At 39.6% G+C, this 27,808-nt stretch overlaps 1 protein-coding gene across 1 annotated transcript; it reads right to left on the bottom strand.

Moving 5' to 3' along the window:
• Positions 1-1,665: 1,665 nt before the first annotated feature.
• Positions 1,666-20,943, bottom strand: LOC115773447 (hexokinase-1-like). The gene is made up of 21 exons (XM_030720191.1): positions 20,881-20,943; positions 14,400-14,562; positions 11,368-11,516; positions 11,160-11,279; positions 10,905-11,000; positions 10,685-10,784; positions 10,355-10,538; positions 10,005-10,160; positions 9,807-9,894; positions 9,419-9,564; positions 9,025-9,217; positions 8,824-8,935; positions 8,256-8,404; positions 7,007-7,126; positions 6,666-6,761; positions 6,479-6,578; positions 6,204-6,387; positions 5,938-6,093; positions 5,663-5,750; positions 5,238-5,383; positions 1,666-3,552 (listed from the first exon to the last, which is right to left on the bottom strand). The coding sequence occupies exons 1-21, from the start codon at positions 20,941-20,943 to the stop codon at positions 3,405-3,407; spliced, it is 2,757 nt and encodes a 918-aa protein (XP_030576051.1). The 3' UTR covers positions 1,666-3,404.
• Positions 20,944-27,808: the final 6,865 nt, after the last annotated feature.

Raw genomic sequence — 27,808 nt, 5'->3', positions numbered from 1 at the left:
GTTATTTTATTGGGCTCTGGCAGTGCTCGTCCTGTTCCTCGTTGGAGCAAAGGAGCAGATGTCGTTCCGGATGTTTGGTTGTTGCCCTTCTATGGTCCTGACCAGCTCTCCTCATGTTACAGCCAGTCTCCTGGTATCTCCTCCTCACTCTTGTGACTGTGCTGGGATACACAGCAAACCTTGATGTGCCATACTGGAGGAGCTAGACCTCTGCAACCCGAATGGGCTGCAGGCATTGCCTCATGCTACCAGTAGTGACAAGGACACTAGCAAATAGCAACACCAGAGACAAACCAGTGAGGAGGCATAAGGAAAGAGCAATGATCTGCGGCCACCACCTACAGTACCATTCTCTTTTGGGGAGGTTTCTTGTTGTTGCCTCTCCAGTGCACATGTTGCCACTTTCATTTGCACCAAAGCAGGCGAAATGGATTTACACTCATTTATGCTTCCTAACTAGACAGATTGATGTCCCTGAAGTTGAAGTGACTTTGTATTTTAATGCAATGATTGAGTGTTCCCTTCATTTTTTTAGTAGTGTATTTCACCGCAAAGCCTCCTCCTCCATTGCTTTTCCAACCTCTTAATGGTTTCTTTTCTCTATTTAACTGTAGTTACTGGTTTTCTTATACTGACAAAGGATGAACAGTCTGAGGCACAAAGCCTTATTACAAAGCCAATGTTGTATATGTGACTTCTTTATTTGATATGGGACTTCTGTCAAAATACTACTCGAGTTTTCTCTTTCATTTCTCTTTCACGTTAATACTCGGAGTAATTCACCCATTGTTTCAAACTTGCTGAGATTCTGAACTTTCAGAATTAGCAACAAAAGCTCAGCAACTCCTTTAGTCTGGCTTTAAGTCATATTGATGACTCATAAAAGATTAACTGTTAAAAAACCAACATCTCACCAGTTTCAGAGACCAGTTCAAGCTCAAGTTAAAAATCACTGGTAAAGCCCCCCCTTTCTTGCCTTAACTGAATTCTCAGTTGTCTGTTTGCATGTATTTGTTACTGTGCAGTACTTTTACCCTTCACACATTTGTTCCACAGTGCGAATTAATACTGTATTTTGGTTTAATATTGTGATTTCACTGGATCATGCAGCTGTAACATTTTTAAGTCTACATTAAAAATTCAAGTGCCGCTACTTAGTACAATCTAATGTGAAATGTAATGATGCTATCTACTGGATACATTAAAAAATATATATGTTGATGATGTAAATATGAAACTTGTGGTTGTTGCACAGTTAAGAGTCAGATCATGATGCTTTAAATATTGTAGCCAGTGAGCATTCAATTTCAGAACAAAGTGAAGAAAAAAAGAAACTTTTTGATGTTTGCACTGTGACAGCTTGAAACATGTTTTTGTTATCCAGTACTGATGAAGATTTTTGTCATTTGTGACCAAAATAAAAATGTTTAAATAATGTGACCATGCTAATAAAGTTCCAGTACAGTAAATACCTATACACCTTATTTGTGCCCCACTTAGGTTCTGTGAATATGCACACGACCACCTACGTTATAGCTGCACTGCAGGGTTATTTGGAGCTTTTGTTTACATTGAACATATTTGTAACACCACAAAACAGAGCCTCAAGTGTACGAGTGCTAAATCGCTAATGCACAAAAAAAAAAAACCAAAACAAACATGAGATTGTTTTGATAGGTCTGATTTTATTTAGCGACTGATTGACAGTGTTGAACAGATACATCCCTCGTGAACAGAATCACACAGATTAAGGTGTTTGTGCATGACTGGACATTCTGGGGTTAATCTGAAGGCATTTGGAGTAAATTAGAGCTATGGTCTTCTTTATCATACAATTTAAATAAAAGGTAGCAAAGGACATTCTTCTAGCTTGGTTGGTATCAGTTTAAATATTTAAAATACACTTTCACATCTCAACCATATCCCACCCTCCATGGGCATCACTGATCTTAGAACAGATATTTTTCTTCTTAAGCTCTCTAATAGATTCATAATGGATCATCGTTGACTTAGTTGTGATATTTTTTTTTGGCTTTTAATACAGCAAAAATAAATATTAATTTGCATAAATTATGCTACATGAATGAGCCTTACAGTAGTTACCTTAGACATTCTCCTGAGCTTTTAGGAGCTGGTAATCTAAAAGGGGTACAGTATGTGCCTTTTTCCCAAAACATTAAAAGCCCTCTTAAAAGTTCTTTATTTGTATATATATATATATATACAGAATATTGCTGCTGTTGTTCCTCTGGCATCCATGTTAGCACCACATTCCTGTTTCATGGTTAAGTAGCTGTTAACGTCTCATCGCAGTGATGACCGCAACCAGGTCTTCTTAAGAAATCAATATACTGTCAACAGCTGTCATTGGTACCAATGACAGGACACAATTAGACATAACTTACAACAAAGTACAGACAATAAAAGAGACTGCTCTATTAGATCAGACCAGTGGTTCTCCAACTGGATGAGCATGGAGCCATTGCAGGTCAGCTGTATTGGACCAGAGGAAAAATATGAAGTAAAATCCAGGTGAAATGTTTGGGTTTTTTTGTTGATGAAAGCAGTGTAGGCTGTGGGGCATTAACTTTGAAAACCACTGGATCAAGCAACATGAAACAACAATTTCCTGCTGATTAAGTCATTGTAAAAGTCCCTCTGCTGTCATGCTTCAGCATTTAAATACAGGACAGGTACCATCTGAGGGAACTTCTTCACTGGCTTCCTTTGTGTGTATCATTTTTGCAACAGTAACACATTTCTTCAGCATATCCCAGTATATAAAAATACAATAAATAACAACAATGTATGTATAACATATTGTTTTATATGTGGGTAAGATATCAAACACCAAAAAAGCAAAAAAAAAAAAAAAATTCCCTTTCATCTCAGGACACATGAATATAATCACACCTCTACAGCAGACACACTTCAGTGACTTTGGTCAAAAAGAGTTTTTATGACTTTGCTTCAACTAAACATGCTGCAAAAACCAATCTGTTTCTCTGCAACTGGCGTGCTGACCTGGAAGTTTTAACAGAATGCAGTTCCAGAGAATTCCTCCAGATGGAGACAGAGGAGGGTTTTTTTTTTTTAAGAGCACGTGACTGTCCTGCATTTAAACGAGTTGAGTGTGCTTTTATCCATAGAGAACACAAACCTGCAAAAACCTTAAGAGTCTGGGTGGTGTCACAATTGTTAATAAATCTAACTACAACAGAGAACCTCTGCCATTCAGCACAACAGAGAAAATCTCCCTTTTTCTCTGTGTCACGTAGACGGACTAAAGCAGCTATTGGAGCATGATATGTCGGCTGGACTTGTTTGGTTTAGGAGGAAAGAAGACAATGGTTGAGAACTGGGGGAAGAGGGGGATGAGATAACAGTGAGACAGAGAAAATTTTCTATTTGCCGTTCAGTTCCTGTCTTAGCCGGCAGCCCACGGCTGTGATGAGTGCGGCTCCTTTTCCGCTTCCGTCCTCTGACAGCAAGAAGTTGACGTTACAGTTTGGAGCCAGTTCTTTAACTGTCTGGTGCATGATCAGGGAGAAACTGCACAGAGACAAAGGATTTGATATAACGTTAGGAGAAAAGTGAAAAGGAGCCAGTCTAAATGTGATGATAAGGTGAAGGAGTGTGACAGCGACACTATACTGAACTTACTGTGCAATATTATATTATTCATACTGAACAATATCTGACATTCCTATATTGTGTAATATCCAGTATTCATTCACTAGTGCAATATTCATTCACCAAGTGCAATATTCATCATCTTCATTATTATATGTATACACATATTTACTTTTCTTACAATGTACAGATGCACCAATGTATGTATATATTTTTATACATTCTATTTTTTGTATATTTTACACATTGTTTATTTCTGTATATCTCTTGATTATATTGATCATACTAGATTATAATATTTTTATTTTAGAGAGTTTGATTTTCTGTTACATGGCACTGAACAGGAGTGGCCCTCCAATCTCATTGTACATCCTGTATAATGACAATAAAGGCATTCTATTCTATTCTATAGTGAGAGAGGTCATGGTTTACCATCTTTCACCTAAATAAGATAAAAAAATTTTAAAAATCTGGAAAAACTGCTTCCTGTTTAACACGTTTAACAACAAACAACATCCAAAACTTCCCTATCTAACCAGGAAACAGGCTTTTCTGCATAGCTTAGCACAAAATAAAGTTGTTCTCACACTTAAGCTCCAAAAAACATAAAGTGCAGAAGAATCAGGTATGAGCACTGTGTGAACTTTTCCTTCCTCATTTTTAGCACAGCAGGAAATAAATTTGTGTCAGCTCCATTGTCACGATGGAGATGCCGGGTAGAGCGTGCAGGAGGCACAACACGGGATGACTGCTTGATAGCTTTGAATTCACTTAAGTATTATCTGTACTACTTTCATAAATCTATGCAATTGGACATCACAGACTTTCCACTAAAGGCTAATAACAATATAAAGTCTGATCCTACTGCATCATACATTTGAGTCCTCACGTGCACCACTTGATAACTGTCTAGGAAAGCTCAGACCTGCAGTGCATGTGTGAAAACAGCTAATGCACAATACAGCAATTTGCTCATGATTTGTTTTCAAAGATGTCCAAACGAATCACAGATTAACGGCCATGTAAAGTTAGTAGTGCTCTTGAGGTGACACTGGAAATAAAAAAAAAAAGCTCATAAAGTATTTACTTAACCTGAGTTATTTCTCTTGTATTGTGCAACACATGCACAACATTTATGACATACCTAAAGCTAGACTCAACTTGACACACAAGACATGTACGATAAATTATTATAAATTATAAATTTTTGCTAAAACAGCCTGCTTGCTTTCTTTCATACTGTGATCTCTTAGCATCGCTTAGCACAGCATCATTTTATTAGCTATAGTGACTCAGTGGGTAGCTTACATGCACTTAATTTATCACCATAGCTGAGAAAAAAATTCTTTCATGTCACTTTTCAAAAAGTAGAAAACAAAGATGCTTTTGTTACCAGCCTGCAGCTCTTCCCATTAACTGGATGAGCCTACTTTTGTTTTTATTTTTCCATGTTTTGTGTAATAATTTCACCACAGGGATGCACTCCTTGTGAAAATAAGGTGAATATATGAAGCATTAGCTAATGAGATCACCATATTCCACTTTGCTTCAGTTGCCAGTGAATTATTTTTAACATTCATTTTTAACAGCTGGATTAAACTTACTGTGGATGTAATTTGTACAATGTCCCGTCTACTCCTACGGTGATGTCCAGATGGTCCAGTCCACGGTTCTCTCTAATCTTATCGACCACTGCCGCCATTCCTGCGCCACACAGCTGAGCGGCACGACATGATACTGTCCCACATACCTGACAATAAAGACCATTATCATTATTGCAACAGGTTTTTGAGACACACAAATGCATATCAGTCATCAAACTTTGAAAACAAATACAACTTAAAAGTATCAGTTTCGCTCCTACTCCTCTAACGTCACATATTTCTGTGTTTTTCATAAGATCGGGCTAACAGAGTAGTGCTGTGGTTCTCTTCCAGTGTCGGTGTTTAAGTATAAGGCTATGACCACCTTAAGAAAAAAAAAAAGCACTTTAATCTTTGTTATTCACACTCTGCTCTGTCTACTTTACCTCTTTGACTATGATACTGTCATCACAGGTACTGTCCAGCCCTAAGTGCTGCAGGATTGATCGCACCTGTAGCAAAGCCAATCTGTCACTGTGGAAAGACACACACAAAAAGGCGTTAAAAGATGAGAAATTAAGATTAAAAAAAAGAAAACAGTAGCATGTTATCATTAAATAGAGAATGCAGTGCCGATGGAGTACAATCTCCTGTCAAGATGACTTCTTATCTTCTTGAACAATCAACAGACAATCTTATAGACACAAACTCATTTTTTTACCTCTCTATCTGTGAGAGGAACTTTGTTTCGAAGATGCTTCTGGTCTTCAGTGTTTCAGAAATCTGTCCTCTGAACAGGAATCCTTTTTTGGTCATGTCTATAAGGATGTTCCGCACAATTTCCCCGAGGTACATGCCACTGCACATTTTCTCATACCTAAAATATAAAATTCAAGCAAGGACATAAATATAAAAAAGTATATATCCTCAAGATATGAATGAATGGACTTCTGTCTTTAAAAGGATGGAGTGGTGTGTATGGGGCACCTTTGTTTGCCTGGATTGAGAGACAATTCATCCACAGTCCGGTCATACTCTGTCCTAATATCGTCCAGACACCCGTTGTCTCCAAAAGCTCCCCACTCCATGTTGACACACATCTGTCCCTCATCACCCTCTACCATCTCAATGTTCTTCATCTCCTCCATGTAACATGCATTACTGCCAGTGCCTGTAATCAGAGAGCCGCATTATATGGATAGAGCACAAAAAAAGCTGAAAATTTTATTTTTAAAAATTATGTTAGTATAAGGTGAACTAACCAGCAATAAGTCCAACCTCACAGGTGGGTTCTTCGTAGGCACAGGTCATCATGGTTCCCACCGTGTCATTTACAACGGCCACCACATCCAGATCAAATTCCTTAAGATCAGATACACAATATGATACACCACAAAATACCATGATTTCATGTTGTACTGAGAGGTGTTGCTCCTCATGTCCTCATACCTCTCTCCTTTTAATGGCCTCCCTCAGCAGTCCCACCACATCTTCCCCTTCACAGTCTGTTGCCTTGAAGCCTTTGGTCCATGTCATCAATATGCCCTGTGCACAGACACACACAGGTTTGGCATATCATTTGACAATTTCACGAATGGCTCAGGTGTCAGTTCATGAAACAGTTACGTTAATATTCAGGAAATTTTGTTTGGCTTATGTGTGCTTATGAGCGGACAAATTATGCAGCAATCACAGGTTTAGTTTGCAGCGCAGCAGGTTTAAGACTCTAAGGGATTTACAAGAAAGTACAGTATTTATATAAGAGATGAAGAAGCAGGTGTGTTACTCACAGCATCCAGGCTGGTTTGTAGGCAGGGGAACGAGAAGGTGAAGCCCAGAGGAAGACGAGCATTCTTCATCCCCATGTAGTCCAGGAAGTCACTGATACAGTGTACAATGTGATCAAACAACTGGAAGAAGAAAAAATATGCAAGAATGTAAAAAAAAAAAAAGTACTGGTATTTATAAAGTGCATCTGTAGTCTTGCTGACCACTCAAAGCACTACGATTCAAGCCATATTCACCCATACAGCACTTCAGCTCCTGAGCCACAGAAACCAAAAAACAACCTCTTTGCATGTACTGAAAGTAGAGTAAGTGATATATATTAGTGCTTTTAAATGTGTGGCACTACTTTGTAATTTAGATATGTATGACAGAGAATGGTACGCTTTAGAGAGTTGCTGTTAAATCTATTGTTTGTGTGAGATGCAGGGCGTGACACACAGAAACAACAGCACTGCCAAGCACAACCACAGTCCATCAATACTGGCCAGTAAAAGAGTGATCACACACTGAATCACACGGGCAAGAGAACTGCTGCTGCATTTTCCAGCATGCTGTACTCCCACCCCTATTAGTGGTTTTGGAGTTACCGACAAACTAAAATGGGTGCAAAGAAAGAAATTATTAAGGCCAGATTAGTAGATTATCACTGAGAAACTTCTAATTTGATGCATTGTGTGTGAAATGCATAGTAATATTCAAAGAAATTTGAAATGATCTGTGTCCAAATGAAATTCTGCATTTATTGGTAAATATGATCATTTAAATTATTCAGTGCTTTGGACAATGGGGCCTTGAAGAATTACTGTGAAATGTGTGATGGCAAAATATATAACAGACTATAAAAATGATTTCAAAAATTGTCCTATTGGTTGTCCTAGAGGTTTAAGTGCGCCTCCAAACATCAGTCAAATATTGCAGTGAATTAGGTTAAAGCCTGACTGTTTTGATGGTGAGTGAGAGTGAGGCTAGAGGTCAAAGGTGACTGGATTAGCCTGTTTTAAAGATTGTCAACTCGATGCTAATCTCAGCCAGTCCACTTTTCTAATTGCCAGTCTCTAAACTTTTGACCTTCCTCCCAGCTTCTATCCTGTTTACTTATCTCTTAAGCCAACAAGCGTCAGATCCTAATCTTTACTTTACCCTCAACTTAACAGAGATTACATTCAAAGATATTCACCAGTCCTTCTTTCAGTCCAGTTACCTGCTGGTATAATTTTACTCAGTTTAAGGTAGATTAGAGATTTATCTCACCTCCTCTCCTGTCCCCTGCATTACTTCGAGAGGAATAGCATAGATCTTGTTGTGCATCTCCACTGATCTCCTCTTCCCAGAGCGAATTTTGACCAACAGAACTCTGAAGTTGGTTCCTCCTAAATCTAAAGCCAGGAAATCACCATTCTCTGGGCACATGAACAAAAAGAGGAAAGCATAAATAACCAGGTGCCAAAACATTAAACCTTACAAGAAAATGACTTAGTAGGCCCGATGATGTAATCTTGTTAAACATTTACTCAAATCGATATCCTGTGGAAAAATGTTTAACATGTCATTTATACAGTTACCCAGCTTGGTTATGTGTATGTTGCCATGTAAGAACAGAGTTGTTATTTTGTTACAAAAAAAAAAAAAAAAATCTGTGTGTTAAATAATTGAAAAAAGAAAAAAAAAGCTGCTGGAAAAGTTGCAGGAACAAAAGAAGAGGTGGGCGATGTGATGCCACGTGGAAGCTGCTTCTTACTAGATGTGCAGTCAAACTATCAGGTTACATATTTTCATATGATGAAACGTGTGTGTGTGTGTGTGTGTGTGTGTGTTTTACCTGTGCCGTCAGGAGTGCTTCGTACAAAGGTTGGCAGCATTTTGACAGTGGCAATGTCCTGAGTGCTCTTTGAAAGGCCGTTTTGGATCTCTGTCGTCATTCTCTTCTTCACCTGGAGAAATGAACATTATATTGTCAGTGTCATCTAAATTCTGCACTAACACATGGTGATACAATAAACACTGCAGGATCGCTTCTTACCTCCAGCAGCTGTTCGGTTGTCAGGGAAAACTCAGAAAGTATTTGGGCGATTTGTCGTGATTGTTCGGCGAGTCTGTAGGCCACAGCGGTCACCATGGCGGCACCCTTTCCACTGCCGCTCTCCGAGAGGAGGAATCGAACGTCGCAGTCCGGGACCAAACGTCTGACTGTCTTATGAAGACGACGAGAATATCTGAAACAGATATATAACTCTGCTGAGCTCATTTTTTAATATGATATGTGGCCTTCTGTAGTCACGCTCAGACAAAGACGATAGGTGCAATGAACCCCAGAACGCCTGATAGCAATTCAGTTACAAAACTAAATAAAGAGCGAGAGAGCAGTTAAATAAATAAAAGCCCAACATCCTGTTTTTAAACTTAACAACACTCACTGTGGGTGCATCTTGTAGAGAGAGCCATCGATACCAACAGTGGTTCGAAGACGTTGCACCCCTTTGTTCTCCTTCAGCCTCATCAGGATGCCAGCCAGTGTGGCAGCGACCAGGTTGGCAGAGCGGAAAGACACAATGGCACAAACCTGAGGGAAGACGGGCAGCGAAATTCATCAAGGAACACATCCAAATTTGTTATGTTGAATGCATATATGTGTAACTATCTTAAATAATTCACCAGCCCTAAGGTGTACCAAAACACAACCACAACGACACTCTTGTATGCCACATACTCTCCTTCCGTTTATATAATCTAATTAAATATACAATTTAATCCTCTAGGATTAAAACATGGACTAAAAGTGCTTTTTTCAGTAGCAATACACACATGTTGCACAGCGATGCAGTCATCCGCTGATGGCTCCAAACCAAGTTTGCTCAAAATCTCTCTTGCCTTGGTCAGCCCTTCCTTACTCCTAAACAAACAAACAAACAAAAGAGACACAGAAACAAAAACATGATTACAAATTCATTTGAAATTATTCAGCTTTGTGCCTACTCGATTAAAGACTGTGGTCTGACTTACTTCTCTATGGCTGAGATGTGCTTTGTCTCAATCTTCCCTTTAGTGAGCAGCTCAGGGGTGATCCTTCCCTCAAATAGCAAGCCTTCTCTGGCCATCTTCACCAGGATGAGACGAACCAGCTCCCCCATGTACATGCCACTGACCATCTTCTCAAATCTACAGCACAGAAAAGAAACTTCAGCTTGTGATTTGGATAACAGGTCGCTACCCTGTGCTTTTCCCAATGGATAGCTGTTAGGCAGCTCATGTTTTTCTGGTGGTCATTAGGATATTCTGCATTTTTGTTGCAGCTTAGGTCTTCATTTTAGCTAAAATATGAGCAAAGCTGTGATGTTTTCGGTCTGACGTACAGCTGCTTGCCCGGGTTGAGAGAGCCTCTGTCTATTTCCCTGTCAAACTCTGTCCTGATGTCTTCCAGCCTGCCGTCGTCGCCGAAGGCTCCCCACTCAGTGTTGACACACATCCTGCCCTCGTCTCCCTCCACCAGGTCAATGTGACGCAGCTCCTCCATGTAGCACGCATTAGTACCTGTACCTAAAAACACAGAAATATACATGGTTACAGTTAAATCAATTTGACTTAACCTGAGTACAATTATCCCCTTGCCTTTGTTTGTTCCATATATGTATCTAATTTCTATTCTGCTTCTTTGATTTCTATTGACAGTAAATGCGTAGTACCGATGATAATGCCGACTTCGCAGCGCTGGTCATCGAAGCCACAGGTCATCATTGTTCCCACAGTGTCATTTACCACTGCCATAATGTCAGCCTCATAGTCCTGAAACATAAAAAAGCCAAAATATGTAAGAGAGCCTTTTACCAATATTTGTGTCATACTCCATCCCAGTTTTAAAGCAACTAAAGTGTAGTACCAAGAAAGATAGAAGACGACACTCACCCCTCGTTTCTTGATAGCTTTGTTAAGCAACTGGACCACATCCATCCCCTCTACTCCACTGGCCTTGAAACGCTTAGTCCATGTTATCAGATAGCCCTGATGGCAACCACAAAAAAAAAAAAAAACCAGAGGAGAGAACAAGAGATTAAACTCTGAGTTTAGTCTTTGCTTCCTTGGGCTGAGTCTGGCAAACACAACTGTGAGGATTCATCATGTAACAAGACTGAAGTGTAGTTTGTTGAATGTGTAGCTTACCTCATCCAGTTTGGTCTGTTGGCAGGGAAAGGAGAAGGTGAAACCAACCGGGAGTTTCTTGTCTTTGATGTTGTGTTTTTCCATGAAGTCGCCGAGACACTCTGCCACATGGTCGAACAGCTGGAACAGAGGTGGAAAGAGGAAGAAGTTACCTCAGGTGGAGGTCAGAATTAACCGTTTCCACGTGTTTACTTCACTATAAACCTACTCTCGTTCCAGTGCCGTGAATAATGTCCTCTGGCGTGTCGTAGATTTCACTCTCCATCTGAACAGTCTGTTTCTTCTCATGGCTCACTTTGACACGGAGGATCCTAAAGTTACTGCCTCCCAAATCAAGTGCAATGAAGTCTCCTTTCTCTGTTGTGATAGAAACAGTTGGAATTTGGAAAGGGGAAAGAGCGGAAATGTCAATTCAATTCAGTTAAATTCAGGTTTATTTATAATAGCACCAATTCACACCAAATAAAGTAAAGACCCTACAGTGTTGGAGAAAACCTTAATAATCAAGCGACCTCCTATGAGCAAGCTCTTTGCAACAGTGAGAAGGAAAATCTCCCTTTTAAACAGAAGAGGTGAGTCAGTGCATTTAGGTGAATATAACTCAGTAATGTTTACAGCAAATATCATTTATTTGGTGAACGATATCAGCATTAGCGTTTGGGACTTCTTCCAAAGGAAAAAGTTGAATGTGCCTTGCATCATTGTATGATATGCCTTTTCAGTACAACTAATTTCTGTTAGCATAGTAAACAAATACAGCTCTCGCAGTGAATTAATGTCCCACAGTGTGTGACCTCTAGTGAAGATGAGGTAAAGATAAAGCTAGTCCAGAGAGCCTTTTAGCAGATTTATGTCATGTCTTTGGGCAAAAACTCACATCTATTAACTGATCCAAATATACGCGTATATACAAATTATGCGTTTTTTTCTTCTTCATGTGTATGAATATCTCAGGTTTGCTTTGCTCTATTCTGTCCTGCTATAGCTTCCTGTATATTCATTGGTTAATGATTACCACCACCAGGGGCATTATGATCAAGGACATGCATTTACAAGGTCAGCAGCTTATGAGAGATGGTTTTCATGAGTAAATTAAACTATTATACAGCAGGGAAAAGCAGTAAACCTAGTGATAAACCAACCCAAACCAAACATTAAACCTAATCCTAACTCCTAAGAATATCATGGAAAATAAGGCCTTGTTGTGTGAATACAGTGGGCTGTGCTGCTGTTGAATGTGTCTGTGACCTGTGAAAGAGTACTACTTATTCTCGCCACTGAAATACTTTAAAGTCCAGTGTGTATATTTAGCTCATGTTCATATTTGGCTGAATACTGGGACGGTAGATTTTTTGGTCTGTCTGAATAAGGAACATAATTGGTTTTCTAGCTTTCTGACTAGATGAACTGCAGCAATAATAGCTGATTCATCATGACTCGTTCAAATTCAAAGCATACTGACCCTTGACTGTTCTAATTCATCACATAAGGTCTGTTCCCGTCTTTTCCTTCCCTAACTTTTACTCCCCGGCAGTCCGCTACAAACAAATCAAGCTGTAACTCTAGAAAGTACAAACCAGAGACCACGTTGCGATGGGGTCACTCCAGCAGTGAAGCCAGTGAGTTCTCGGACCACATCCCTCTTTGAAAATGTTTTTTTGTTTTTACAACAGATAAAGATACATCATGTGGAGAGTTAAAAGCACATAAAGCATGCAAATAAAGGCTGTGGGACTGGCATGTGGCAAGGGACAGTTAACTTGGCTTTCATTTTGAGCTACATACCTGTAGAAAATGTTTTAACTTAATCTTACATGATTGAAACACTGTCACTAATTAACTAATAATGTTAATGGAGCTATCTGGTGCACCATTTAATTATCACAGCTGAGTTGAGCTGCATTTTTTTCCACAGCTGTTCAGTGATAGCTGTGCACATTCTAAAAAAAGCAGATGATGAAACAGCCTTGCAACAGACTGGTGACCTAGGGTGTCCCCGGCCTTTCACCCTACGACAGCTGGGATAAGCACCAGACCCCCAACAACCCTGAACTGATAAGTGGAAAAAAAATGGATGCAAGGGTGAAACGTTAAGCAGTGGCTTGCTGTAGAAATTAGTTCACTTACTACCACACATTAAGCTGCCCTTACAGGTGACTCTCTTTAAATACATGAACTAAAATTCCTGTCGCCTTTCTCTGTGACTCTGAGTTAACTATACTAAAAAAAAAAACATTTATTTATGAATAATATAGGTAGAAAACAGTGCAACAAATCAAAACTATTACACCTTGTCTGCAGGTGCAACAGTAAGCCATTTACCACAAAGGTGTGAATTAAAATCAACATTTTGTTATATAACTAATCGATTACACATGCATTTCTGTGATTTTAGGACTGGCTTTCACAGTCACTGTCTTCTCCAACAATGGCAGCAGGATTAGTGCTAATCTCTGATTTGTGTATAAACTGTGTGAGGACTCACAGCTCCTACACTGAAGAAGAAGAAGAAGAAGAAACAGCCTTTATTGTCTGTTTCTTCTTCTTCTTCTTCTTCAGTGTAGGAGCTGTAGACTAACACTGTAGACTAAAGCAGACTTGTTGCAAACTAGAAATTTTGTGTTCCTTTACAGAGCTTTGCTGTCATTAATGACAGCTTTGCATAAGTAATAAATTCTGTCCCTTCATTGGACGGACTGTCCCGGACGTAGAGCGTGTAAAAGATAAGAAAAAAAACCTCTGACTCACTTTCAAGTGAAGGGCAGAGTGACTGCAGTGAAGCAGAGTTAGACAGCAATGACACAACAACTGAGAGAAAAGGGATTTGACGCACAGCATTATACTGAAACAGCTCGAATAGCTGTCATCACTGTGAACAAATGACTAGACATGAATACTTAATACAGGCAACAGCAAGGGACCGTCTGTCACCTTCCCCCTCATATGGCGCGCTCTCTGCAAAACACCCTATCCCATGAGGGTTTTCTCTGTAATTCACTGGTTTCCATCATAAAAAGATCATTTCTGGAACCCCAACTCCATGGTCAGTGTTTCTGGATCCAAGTAGTAAACCTCTGTGCTTTTCTACACTCTCTTTGTTTTCTTCCACAAACCAAAAGTAAAGAAATATGATGTAAATAAGCACAACTGCATAAACTTTACTGAGTTCCTTTGCTGACTGTGGAGTCCAGTTCCTGTTCCCTGATAGGGTGATTGAAAAGTACGTTCAGAAGTACTAACCTGATCCATCAGGGATTGACCGCACAAATGTTGGCAGCATCTTCAGTGTTGCAGTGGCATTAGTATCCCGACCCAGCCCTGTGACCAGCTCCTTACGAAACCGCTGCGTGATGTCCAATAACGTCTCGTCAGAGAAACGCATGGAGTACAGGTATTTATCGATCTGAGAATAAAAATCAGAACAAACAAAACCACACACTTATTTTATTAATTAATCATCCGTCTGTAACAAAAATACTTTTAATCTGGATTTTTACTCACATGAATGCATACAGCACATACAAAAATACACACTCACTAATGACTACACATGAGGAGACTGTAAACATGACTAACCACCCATCTCATGATGACTGCACTCATCCATGAAGATAATGGATTTCAATATCATAAAACGTTGGGAATGACCTATAGCTGCATAATATAATGAAGATTTTTATATTGCTTTACTGCAAAATAATCACATTAATTTCTCTGATTGGAACCATTGCACTGTGATCACATTGCACAGTCTGCAACAGCATCACTTTAGTGACAGACACAGTGAAACTGGGAAGTGCAGGGTGTGTCCTGGCAAAAGCCAATACTGCTCCTTGTGGTTTTATTGCTTGAAGGACAGTGATAAGGCCAATTAGGAGATATACCGAGAATTCAGGCAGACACTATTCTGACCAGGAACAGGAGCCAGAAAGGTGTGCCATAAACCAAATACCATCAAGTCTTGAAATTATAATGTCTGCCTGTTGAAACTTCCCACTTTAGCAATTGTACACAAAGGTTGAGCTGTCTGACCTTTCAGGAACAGCATGTTAATCTGATGAAATCCAGTGCTGCATCAAACACTGTGATGAAGCAAAGAGATGCTTTTATGGTTTGAGAAACCAAAAGCAGAATATATTCACATACAATTGTAGTTAAAAATCACATTCGTGTTGGCATGACTTGTAAAGAGCAGGATTAGCTCTTGGAAGTCATCAGTAGGCCTCATGGATGGATTTTATACATAACAATCACACAGACATGGCACATAATCAAGCTCAGCCTGCCCATCAACATGTTGCCCCATGAATAGTACCAAAGAAATGTGTCCAATGGAGTTCCTCCATTGGCCATTTCAAGCTGGCGCCAAGAACAAGTCAGTTCCCATTGGCTCCATGTTAATACAGACCATTATTATGGTCTTCGGTGTGGCAGAAGATCATATCGCTGGAGTTAGCCATTAACCATGGAGGTGGCCATAAAACATGAAGTCTGAAACCAGTCGGTGGCTTACAACAAAGATGGACAACACACCCATCTTTGAGTTGTTTCTTATATTCTCAAGAGTGCTACATTTTGTCATGATGACACACACACACACACACACACACACACAAAAAAATACTAGCTACGGTAGTGTAGCTGGTAATTATTCACACAGCTTGTTGTACAGGGATGTTAATGCAATACGATAACTTACTGGCATCAGAAATTGTGCAGTCCCACAGGAATAATCACAGAGGAATGTTGTAACTTCCTCTTTTAGGAGTGTTATATTACCTGTATTTCCCTTATTACATAACAATGATGGTTTGCTGTGTAACAGGAAAAAGTCTGCTTGCCACTGAAATGGGTTTTATCCCATTTTATATCATATAAAACATGTGTCATGAAACTAAAGCGTAATCAGTAGACATTTGGCTTTCTTACCAGTTAGATTTCTTTACAAAAATGAAATATGTAATACAATTAAAGGGAATAGCCACTGTAAATTGATGGGAGATTCTGGATACTGTAAATCTAAACAACCGCTATCTGTTGTTTCACCCTGCAGCCAAGAAGCTTAGAGCTAAGTGGTAGGATAACCACATACATGACAACAGCACTATATCTACAGTAACTGTTAAGTACTCTAAGTGAGGTGTTACTTTCATCATATGGGGCCTAAATGTGGAGCATGTGGGATGAAAGCTCATTAACTGCGCAACCTCTTGTCAGGCAGGATGCCACAGCTGAGTAAATGTAACCTGTAACCTGAATAAACTTAGTACACAGGGACAGGAAACTTGTTGGATAACACCACAAACAAGTCCACACCTGTGCTGGGCTGTATTTTACACTTAAGACTAGTCAGCAGTTTTGCTAACATGAAAGGACTGTTTAACACCAGTGACATGTTGGTGCTTGACAAAACTCTCCCCTCGTACCTCTACAGTGTGTCCTCAGCATCTGTTATTTCATTTACAGCAGGAACAGACACACACACACACACACGCCTTCCATTCAGTTTTTCACATACATATTGGAAAGAAATATACAGGGATTTAAAATCAAACTACACAGAATTGATGCAGTTTACATGCATTCCACAAATACTCATGTATGCATGTAGTGTGAACAAATGTTTCTTCAAAAATCTTTATTTTTAAGTTTTTTTTTTGTTTTTTTTTTTAAACTTATTTTTACTGGAGAAATGTCCAAACATTGATCATTCTCCTCCATGCTTTCATGTACTTCTACACCCTGCTGGTCATTGCATTCACAAAGCTTTGAAACATGAGTCAGCCGTCCTTTCCTTAAGACGACTGTAAACAAGACACAACCCCAACAAGCTAAGTGACGAGCTTGAAGGTGAAAAGAGGTTGAAAAGAATTCTTGCTGTTTCACTTCATTGCTTATGGAGGTCATATGAATGCTATACTCACTAAACTATTCACAGTAAATTTTGACCTTGTGGTCGGGTTGCTCTGTCTCAGATCTGCTTTCATTTCTCCATGTTGCATGTCTGATCTCAAACCAAATGCAAGGACACCTAAAAAAAAAAATGCAACTTTTTTTTTTGTTTTGTTTTGTCTTCAGCTTTAAGTTATAAAAGTTAGGGCTTCTATACCACAAATTCCATGACAGACTAACTTAAGAGGGACGAGCTAAAGGTTTTGGGGTGGCTCTAACGGTCCACCAACCTACATATGACCAAAAAATATGAACCGCAGAGAGTGGGTGCAACAAGACAGCCCCAAAATCTTACTGAACTAGAAGCCTTTAGAAGGCAGCATGGGAAAATCTTCCAAACAAGAGCTTAGCTGCTACAAAAGGCCTAAGAAGGTTCATGCAGGGGGTCAAACCTCCTAATTAGCTTTAGGCTGTTTTCCTGTTCCTGTTCCTGTGATGGAAATCTATTTGTAATCTTGCTTAAAATATTGTGAAAATGTGCAGTCTTTAACTTTACACCTAATTCTGGAAGTCAGTTCATCTTTTACCAATTTTACTATGAATATATGTGTGTGCTCCACATGCCCTAAACTCCATTGATTATCAATACTCATTTGGCTGATTTGTGCTGTTTCTTTTGGTTCATTGTATCTAACTCTTCATTTTACCTTTGAGCATCATATTTCAGCAGAACGTGAATAACTGCTGAAAGGCTATGTGGCACTTTTTAATAATGAAAACTGCACAGGCCAACTTGCTTTCCAATAGAGTGACTCTTGCCATAAAACAGAAGCTATTTTCCCCAAATTATCTTTCATCCATTAGTGAGCCTGTTAATGTGTCCATAAAAATGCAATAAGCTGGTATTTAGAGTCTGCCTTCTGTGAATAAAGAAATGAAAGCATTTCTTTATTTAGTGCAGCTCATGTGCACCACACTGTCAGCTGATGTAAACAGATCCATTCAAGTTTGCAGCTCTGAGCTATTTAATCTGCCAACCTGCTGCCAGCCCAGCCAGTGTACCCGCACAGTGCTGCTCTGAATGCTTATATCTGTCCTATCATCACAGCATCTCCTCCTGTTCTGGTTTCTACTTTTTCATGACTGCTGCTGCTGGCAGAAACTTTACTGCAAATAGCAAAACATTTGCATAAGCATTCATGCTAAATTTTTTTAAGTGGTTTCAAATTATGTTCTCCACCACCTGGCCTTACTGTAAGTTTGCTCTTGGCTAACCTATTTGCATGAGACTCTTCCTATTCAGTTGACTTGTTTAAAACAATCTGCTCCCACTTTGCTAAGCAAATTAGAAAGCATTCTTGGGTCTACTTAAAAAAAAATGTGTCCTCAACTGTCCTGCTGGGTCCTTGTTTACAAAGAGGATTAAAAAGTTGCTTCACACTGACCTAACAAATATCCCCCCAAAACCCAGACTGAAATTTACCAATTCAGGTCTTTCCAAAGGAAATAAACGCCATCTCTGACTCAGCAATCTGCACCACTAAATCATGTCTAAGCACTTCAATCACAGCAGGGCACTATCTGATATGATATTGCTCATAAATAAAATATATCTACTTCTGTTTGTAGAGAAAATACTGTACATGGTGACTATGAATCTTTATAATTCATGGAGAACTTGATTTTCTTAGTTGTGCAATCTCATCTAGTGAGAGGAGACAGGAGGCATGAGTTTGTAAAGCTTTCTGCGACACCACCCAGAGGTTGAGGCAAGTTTCAGGAAGAGGTCACTCTCTTGTTCCCTCCCTCCTTCTAATTCTCCCCTTTGTTTGCATTCCTCCTCTCAACAATGCCACTAGGTGGCTCGAGGAAGCACTGAAACCTGACTCCACTGTGTGTGTGTGTGCATGTGCATGACACTGCGCACACTGAGCCTCACTATGTGGAAAAATACTGTCCTCTATACCCCCACCGCCTCCTGCAGGTTCCCTTATTCCACCCCATGTGCACCAATATACTCGCACGATATGCTTTGGATGCCCTAACAGGTCACTGTACAGTCAAGGACACGGTGGTGAATTGAATGGACAGGAGAGACACTCAGCTGATTGACCCTCTTTGGCAACCACAGGTCATCTAGAAACTCATTATTGATTAGATTGTTTGTACACTTTTAATTATAGCTGTTCAAATATTGAACTGCATGTTTCACAATTTCACAACTAGAGAAGCCTGGCAAGTCCTACACAAACCCTGCTCTTTGAAAAGCTACAAAATAGTTGGCATCGTGTATCTGTGTATGTGTGTGTGTGTGTATGTGGGTGTAAGCCTTCTCCTCCTGCTGTCACCTATGGTCACATGGTTCAAAGCTGGCCTATTTTAGGGAAGCAGGGAGAGGAAGAGAGCAGGAGTAAAGCGGGAGGGAGATGTGTTGTATTACACCAGATCCTGGCTGCTGATTAATGTCTTTTACCTTTACAGACTGTGCTCTTGAGTTTTGCACAGCACAGCAGGCACAGCTGGAGATGACAGGGCCTCAGTGTGAACAGCCCACACAGTTTAGACCGGCTCAGGATGAGAAAGTAAAAATGGAGGAAGGATGTGTGGCACCAGTGAACTTTTTTTTTTCTCTGCCACATTTGCACAGAAAAACGACAAGCAGCTGAATCTGCGGCTTATCTGTGACATCATCTGCGAGCGACCTTAAAGGGACACCATTCTGCGTGTGAATTAAGCACACGATGAGACATGGCAATTTCAAATTTAGACATGAAGACTCACAAAGATGGCTACAACACAAGTTGGTCTGACTTTACTTTAACCTCCTCTGATGCTGTTTTACATGATGAGGCCACAAGTCTGTCTGGTGACTGTGGCAACAACATCTTATCGTGTATTCAATCAAGAGGTGCTGGAAAATGAATGGAAAAGACCAACTTTTTGATCACACACACACACACACACACACACACACACACACACACACACACACACACACACACACACACACACACACACACACACACACACACACACTCTCTCTCTCTCTCTCTCTCAGAATCTGGTCCTGATGGACACCTTCCTGGTGTTCACATTATACCACTCATCTTTTATGCTTAGTTAGTGTTTAGACACAAAGGGAGCAATTTTTCCTCATTTTTATTACTACTATGCCTCGTTCTTTTTGCTGAGACACACATTAATATTACAGAATAAAGACTTTTACAAAGGCTGGTAATATGGACGTGTCCTGCTCTGTTGGGCTCCACTGAGGGAAATGAAAGTGTAAGCATCATTTTAACGAGAGCATACGAGAAACTTGGTGACCCATGAAATAACCTTCCTCACTCATGTTAACTTCTACCCTCATCCCTCTGCTCATGTGTCATTTCATCTACTCACTTCCTCGCTTTGCCACACCCCTCAGATCTTACATCACGGCAAAACCACACTCATACTGGGACTACCCCTGTGCAGTTTGTCACGTCTCACTAGGCCACGATTATTCTCATTAATTAAAAACACAGGTCCGTGATAATAACAGGGGTGCATCAAATCTGTCTGTTCTCGCGACAGGATAAATGTTTCATTCACTTCCTTGAAGAGCTGGATCAGATACCAACGGATCCCTGACACGCACCGCAGTGGAAGAGGTCACTCTGAAAAGTTATGATGGAGATAGCACGGTAAACTCAGTGACCTCTCTCATCTTTTATAAGCTCTGCTCCTTCTTCTTCACATCATTCTCCACTAACCTCTCTTCTTCATTTCCTTCTCTCTCACACAAACAGAATCAAAAATGGAGGCAGAAGAAACAGAAAGCACTCACCTTTTTAACCTGGTCATCCTTGAGCTCAGTGAAGTAATAGGCGAGTAGCTGGGCCGCAATCATTCTGGTCCTTGTTCTGGCTCTCTCACACACTCATACAGACTCACTCAAACACACTTTATCTTTCTCTCACACACGTTAAGCTACAAATGGATTTTTTTAAAAAACCCCCAAAGACAAGAAGATAAAACAAAGTAAACTCAGAGTCTTCTCTCGCACAACGCAAGAAGATATAAAGATATCCTGAGTCCAATCCAGTGTGGTTTAAAATAGCCAGAGCTCCTTCATGTGTGGCTAAGGCGTTGCGGGTCTTTCTTCTCTGTGCATGTGAGTGAAGCCAGGAAGCATGAGTGATACAGCAAGTTAGGCTGCAGGAGGCAAAGCGAGAGAGCGAGGGGGAGAGGAAGGGAGAGGGTGGCGGGTAGGGCCACAGCATGGGCCCCGCCTACTTTCTGCGAGCTTATTGGCTAGACAGGGCGAGTGCCATATCCTCTTGCCTGTCATTGGCTGGTCTGCTGATGCCTTGGAGGCAAACCCAGTGATGGAGGAAGAAGAGGGAGGGGATGCGTAATTACGAGCAGAGAGGAGAGGATTTGGGCTTTACAGCTTCAAGGAAGTAGTAAAGTTGCGTTCTGTTGAGCCTGTGTTAGTGAGGGAATGAGTCACACAATTGTGATATTACTCAGAGTGCTATGAGGTTTTATTTTAGTCGTTGCTGTCGGCTAGCTGTGAGGAAATTCAAGGGAAACCTGTGATCTTTGCTTTTCTAAGCTTCAGCTCAGGGACATATTAGGAAGATGAGGGCATAACAATGGAAATGTTTCCTGTGGGCAGGGTGTAGATGGAGACTCCTACAAGGGTTACATTGTGGGCCCTAAAGCCATATTTTACCCATTTACTGCAGATATGGACACATTTACTGCAGTGTGGGTGCATTTTGTCCACATATTATCTGTCTGCGTGTTTCTGAAGGAGCCTGTGGAATACACATTTATATGTGTGTTATAGAAGCTATTTTGCTAATCACTTCATTGTTTCCAAAAAAAAAAAAAAAAAAAAAAAAAATATATATATATATATATATATATATATATATATATATATATATATATATATATATATATATAATGTACCTTATGACCCCACGTTAATGATCTTTTTGCCTTTCTGCCCCAGTTAAAACATGTCTATTGTTCTACAGTTCCTTTGTTTTACTCACAATGGGGGTTTCTGTTTTCTGACCCACCTCCCCCATGGGCGAGGGTATTTGTTCTGTGTGACCGAGCAATAAGCTGGATGTTTGTGATGCAGATACGTGTGAGGTGATGCTTAACTTGTTTTTGTTGGCCTTTCTACCCCTTAAAAATGCTGAGTAACCCAACAGAAGGACACACACACACCTGCCACTCCTTTTGTTCACTATACCTGCTTGGCCATAATTTAAGTAAAATGAAGGCCATTCATTCACTCTGCCTTCTTTCTCAAGTCACCCATCAGACTGCTGCTTTCTTTCCTTTCAAACAGCTGTAACATTGCCACTGCAGCAACAACAGCTGTCTGTTGTCTGAACATTCTAGAGAACATCAACAGACACGGGAACTGTAATCTTTAGTATATCCAGTAAGTTGGATGTGAAGTAATTCTACCTTAACTCCTTTTCTTTAAGGTAGCAATGAAGTCCAAGTCCTCAAGTGTTCTTCAAAGAATCCCTGAAAAGTTTTTAAAGAAACTGGAAACTAGTTCTAATTTGAACTGCCTGATTTTTGACATGTTCAGCTTCCAGTGTATAGAGAATAAAAGAAAAGAAAATTGGGATTTTTTTTCAGCTGTTTTATGGCATTTCTGCTTTTTAAAGGCAGAAAACAACAGAGACATGAATTGGTAATGTTAATAGAAACTCCTCTTTGCCCTTTACAGCACACAGCAGCTGTAAAAGTTTATTAATTAATTCTAGATTCCCGCAGTAGTCTTCTTTGTTGTTGTATCCATCTGTCTCTACAGCTTTTGAATTCCTCATTCCCCAGGGTACATTTGACAGCCTGACTGCCAGCCTGCCCTGTCTTGTTGTACTCGTGTCTGCACTTAACAGCAGTGAGAGTTGTGCTGTTTAAACAAAAAATAAACTGCCTTGTTTGCATTGTATATATGACTCATGTGTATATCGAATTTGTCTATGTGTGACTGGTGAACACTGGAGAGAGATGGTGTGAAAGCAATAAATTTGGTTAACCTTACTGTTGATATTTTAGACATTAATATGGTTTCTTTGATGAAACTTTAGCTGGAGGTCAATTCTCTTTGTCAAAATCATTATATTAGTACAATAAAGTGCATGGATTAATTGGGAAATATGTTCAGATCCCATCAAGATAAGTACTTTATCCAGCAATGTGCTACATCAAACATAAAGCAGCCAGAGTAGCAGAATCATGTGGCAGTTATTTAAGTCTTAACCTGCATAAATCATACCACTGTTAGGTCTGTCACTGTAAACATTACAGGAACTGAACACATCGAGACACTAACGATTATATTGTAGGTCAAAGCATACCAAACACGGAAGGATTAGCATACAAAACAGTTTCTTTACTTTCCAGGCACGGAGAAACCAGTCAGCAATGATGAAATCACTGTTATTTGTCAACTGACTGTAAATATAAATTTAGTTTTAATTTTCAGTGTATAGTATTGTGAAATTTTTGCAGATATGGACAGAATAGCTCCTTGCTTCCTACTTACTTGAAATGGAGAAAAACTGAGATGATTTTTACAAGCTTCACAACAAATTAGCCGCAAAAATAATTAATTAAAAAACTTAAACTTAAAAATATTCTAAAAAAAAAAATTCCTTTAATACACAGGTCAAAGGATTCAAGCTTTAGCAAAACTTAAGTTCTACTTTAGTGGTGTAAATTATTTAACAAATGTGCAAATTATTTGGAACTGAATTATCTGACGTGAACCTGGAGTTTTTGGTGCTCCTAGACAGTCACCCACTTTGCCCAGCTGGTTATGCATTATAAATGCCAGTTAGCCACCCTGTTGCATGCTAAGACACATGACAGTGACATAAAGAACACGCACAATTTAGCATTAGCAGCACAGTAAATAACAACATATAATAATTTCAAGCTCTGTAGTTCAGGTTTGCCTAAACCTTGTGCCTTGTCTGCTCCTTCTTCGCTCCATCATCCATTTCCACAATATGTTTGTCACCTCTTTATTCAAACTTAGAGGTCTTTCAGCTTCCCATGGATAAGTCAGTTACCTTAATGGAAAAATTCTCCCCATGATCCAGCAGAGCTGCTGTCCAACAGCTGTCATCACACTGATGTCTTGATGCCTTGTGGCGTCTCATTCTTCCACGGTCTCTCCACTCCACTTCACACTTTGATTTACCGTATCTTTGAAGAGAATGACTCAGGCTGTGAAACTAAATGGAAAGTCTGTTTTCCCTGAAAACAAATGCATATGGAAAAAATGCAATACAAAATCCAGAATAAGATCAGTGCTCACCCCATTGTAGGCCGTGAGGAATCAGCAGGTCAGTTCTGCCCATCTACTGGTGAAAATGTGTGTGTGCGTGTGCGTGTGTGTGAGAAAGCTCTTATTGTTTGTTTGCAGGGGAGACAAAGACACATATTCACAGAACTTTCAAGTCAAAATACACATGAAAGACACCTTGCTCTCTAAGGAATGATCATTCAGGGAGCAAAAAATTCAGAGAAACATGACAGGAATATCTTAAAAAGAGAGAGAGAGAGAGACAGATGAAGCCAATTACTGAGGGGAAGTAGAAAGAAGAATGACAGCAAGCTTATCAGAAAAGAAAGCACACCAGCTTTTTTTGTTTTTTTTTAATCAGCCTCCACTTTATTCTAGGCTGCAGGAGCTGCAGTTTGAGGAGGTCAGCTGTGAATCTGCAGTATCACTGCCTGTGCAATTCTACTGTGAAGACAGTAGCGTCTTACAAGGACAGCGTGGGATTATTGCGTGTATGTGTTTGTGAGGATGACGTAGCCCTCAGCTGGTAGCATTCTCACATGTTAATCCCTGATAGATTAGCTACTATTTCACTCCCGTTCCCACGCAGCTTTTCCTTCTTTTCCTCCCTTACATTAACGCCTTTTCATTCATCATCTTCCTTCACTCTTTGTCTTGATTTGCTTTTGTTGTGCATTTTTTTCTTCTTTCACACTCCTCTACTCTCTTCTTGCATGTCATCTTCAACACATCATCTAATCTGTCATGAATGGATTAGCCTCGTGCTGATCCCTGCGCTTCTCATTACCCAGTGCAGTATCATCAGACCAGTAGTTTTAAATTATATACAGAAATAAACAAAAACACCTATTTTAAGTTTTTCCTACAGAGATGAATTTTTAAAAAGTGTCCTTAGACTGAAATTTCTATCAAAAATCAAACTATCAATCTTCAGTTCTATTTTTACATTGAATAAAAAATTGTCAGTAGAGGTCTGTCACTAAATTTCTTCAGGTTGTTGCCTTGACTGCTAATGCACCAAGCAGCCCTACAGATAAAGACACAGGAGATTGGGCAAAGCTCCAGCCAGACAGATAAAGGGGACAGAGAGAATGACTAAAATGGCACAGATGGACACACACAGAGACAGACTGCTGTGAGTCCAGAGTGACTGAACAGAGCACTGGTTGTTTTTATTGTCAGGAAATGTGAGGAGCGGCATTCCAGTCCTCCTCCTGCTCTTCATCAATAAACTGAGAAACTGCTGACTATCCCCCACAAGCACTCACACACACACACACACACACACACACACACACACACACACACACACACACACACACACACACACACACACACACACACACACACACACACAGTTTATCCATGCCTTGCATTCACTTCCTGGAGAAAAACCTTAAACATAAATACTAGAATGGGCAAAAATTTCAGTCACTAGATGTGCAAAGCTGGTGGAGACACACCCTAAAAGACTTGCAGCTGGAATTGCAGCAAAAGGTGGTTCCACAAAGTATTGTGGAACCATCAATACTTTTGCACACCACACTTTTCAGTTTTTTATTTGTAAATTTTCTTTCCACTTCACAATTGTATACCACTTTGTGTTGGTCTTTCACATTAAATTCTAGTGAAATATATTTATGTTTGTGGTTGTAATGTGACAAAATATGGAAAAGTTCAAGGGGTACAAATAGTTTTGCAAGCCACTGTTTCTTGATCAGAAATGGCAGTGACAAATTTAGAAGTAGAATATAGATCTTTAAGACATGCCTATAGTTTAACTGTTTTGTTTTAATAGACAGATGGATGTGTAAGACAGATAAGAACTTGTAGTTGTATAAATCTGATAATTTTGTTCCTCTCTTTTATTTAAACATCTAGAGACACTCTGCATCTATTGTATTGTATAACAGTCTTTGTCTAACTACTTTAATTTGCACAATTTTCAACTCTTTGAACCAGATGATTTATATAATGTAAGTCTGTGTAGAAAATATTTAATATCCTACAACAGAAAAAGTGTAGGTACACTCTGAAATTCCATAAATTCCAGTTTGTGGTTGTAATGTGACAAAATATAGAAAAGTTCAAGGGGTATGAATACTTTTGCAAGCCACTGTATGTCCTTCAGTGCACATGATAAACAAATATGTATGCCTGCATTCTTTCATCTGATAAATACTGCTAAAATTAGAAACATCCTGTCTTAGAGTGATGCTGAAAAACATCACACATTTGTGACTTCTGGGCTGGAGCTGGACAAATGTAACACATTATCAGACTGTTGTAAAAGCTCATTTAACAGCCTCCAGTTAATCCAAAACACTGCAGCGAGAGTACTGACAAGACCTCATAGTGCCATATTATCAAACTAGAGCACTTTGCTCTCAGACTGCTGGCTTATTTGTAGTTCGCAGAGTTTCTAAAAGTAGAATGGGAGGAAGAGCCTTCAGCTATCAGACCCTTCTTCTTTAGAATCAGCTCCCAGTTTGGATTCTGGAAACATATATACTCTCTAATTTAAAGATTAAGTTTGACACTTTTATTTTTGAAAGCTTATATGGAAGTTAGAGCTGGATCAGGTGGCCCTGAATCATCCCTTAGTTTTGCTGCTATAGGCTCAGGACGCTTTGGGACAGAGCATTTCTTCTCCACTCCCCATGTCTTTAAATATAATGTTTTTTCTTTTCTCTCATACAGCTTGGTTTTTGTTGTTGTCTCTCTATGCTTCTCCTTTTTCTCTTCTCTTTCCCCCTCAACACAAAGCTGGTCACAGCAGATGGCTGCCCTTCTGCAAGCCTGGTGCTGCTCGAGGTTTCTTCCTTTTAAAAGGATGTTCTTCCTTCCTACTTTCACCAAGCACACCAAGTTCATAGAGGATCATCAGATTGTTTGGGGTTTATCTCTAACATTTTAGGGTCTTTATCTAACAAAATAAATTGGCAACTGTTGTGAATTGGCATCATATTAATACATTTTAATTCTAATGAATTACACAGTTTCCACCACTGTCTCGTGTGAAGGGCCAACTTTGAGTAGGTTTAGCGATATTATTTTGCAATATTTATTTATTTTTTTTTTGCATTTATCAAAACCAAGTATTCAGCATTGGTGTTGGACACCCAGAGTTTAATCAGTGCATTGCAAACACTGGCATGTGACCACGCAGCTGTAACTGCCATGGTTTCCCCACAGCTAACTTGGTAATGACTGGAAAGTAGAGAGCTTTGGTTTGAAGCATATATTACACCACAGAGGGGGTGTCTTTTATGCCAGGTTTACATTTCACTTGAACTGAGAATGTCCATTTATTGCAAACACAGCTAACCTTAGACCAACATAGAAGGGCTTATCAAGTTACAAATATTTATTTATTTTCATTTTATTGTGAGCAGTAAAGATAATAGAAGAAAATGTCCTGGAT

This window comes from Archocentrus centrarchus, chromosome 3 (genome assembly GCF_007364275.1).
Source record: "Archocentrus centrarchus isolate MPI-CPG fArcCen1 chromosome 3, fArcCen1, whole genome shotgun sequence".
Lineage (NCBI taxonomy): Eukaryota > Metazoa > Chordata > Actinopteri > Cichliformes > Cichlidae > Archocentrus > Archocentrus centrarchus.
This window is presented reverse-complemented; position numbering and strand designations above follow the sequence as displayed.

Excerpts from the sequence above, each read along its gene's own strand:
- LOC115773447 (XM_030720191.1), bottom strand. The coding sequence starts at position 20,943 with ATGATTGCGGCCCAGCTACTCGCCTATTACTTCACTGAGCTCAAGGAT. Across the intron at positions 11,001-11,159 it reads AACAGACCAAACTGGATGAG|GGCTATCTGATAACATGGAC; the intron begins GTAAGCTACACA and ends GGTTGCCATCAG. Across the intron at positions 5,384-5,662 it reads ACAGTATCATAGTCAAAGAG|GTATGTGGGACAGTATCATG; the intron begins GTAAAGTAGACA and ends CTTTATTGTCAG.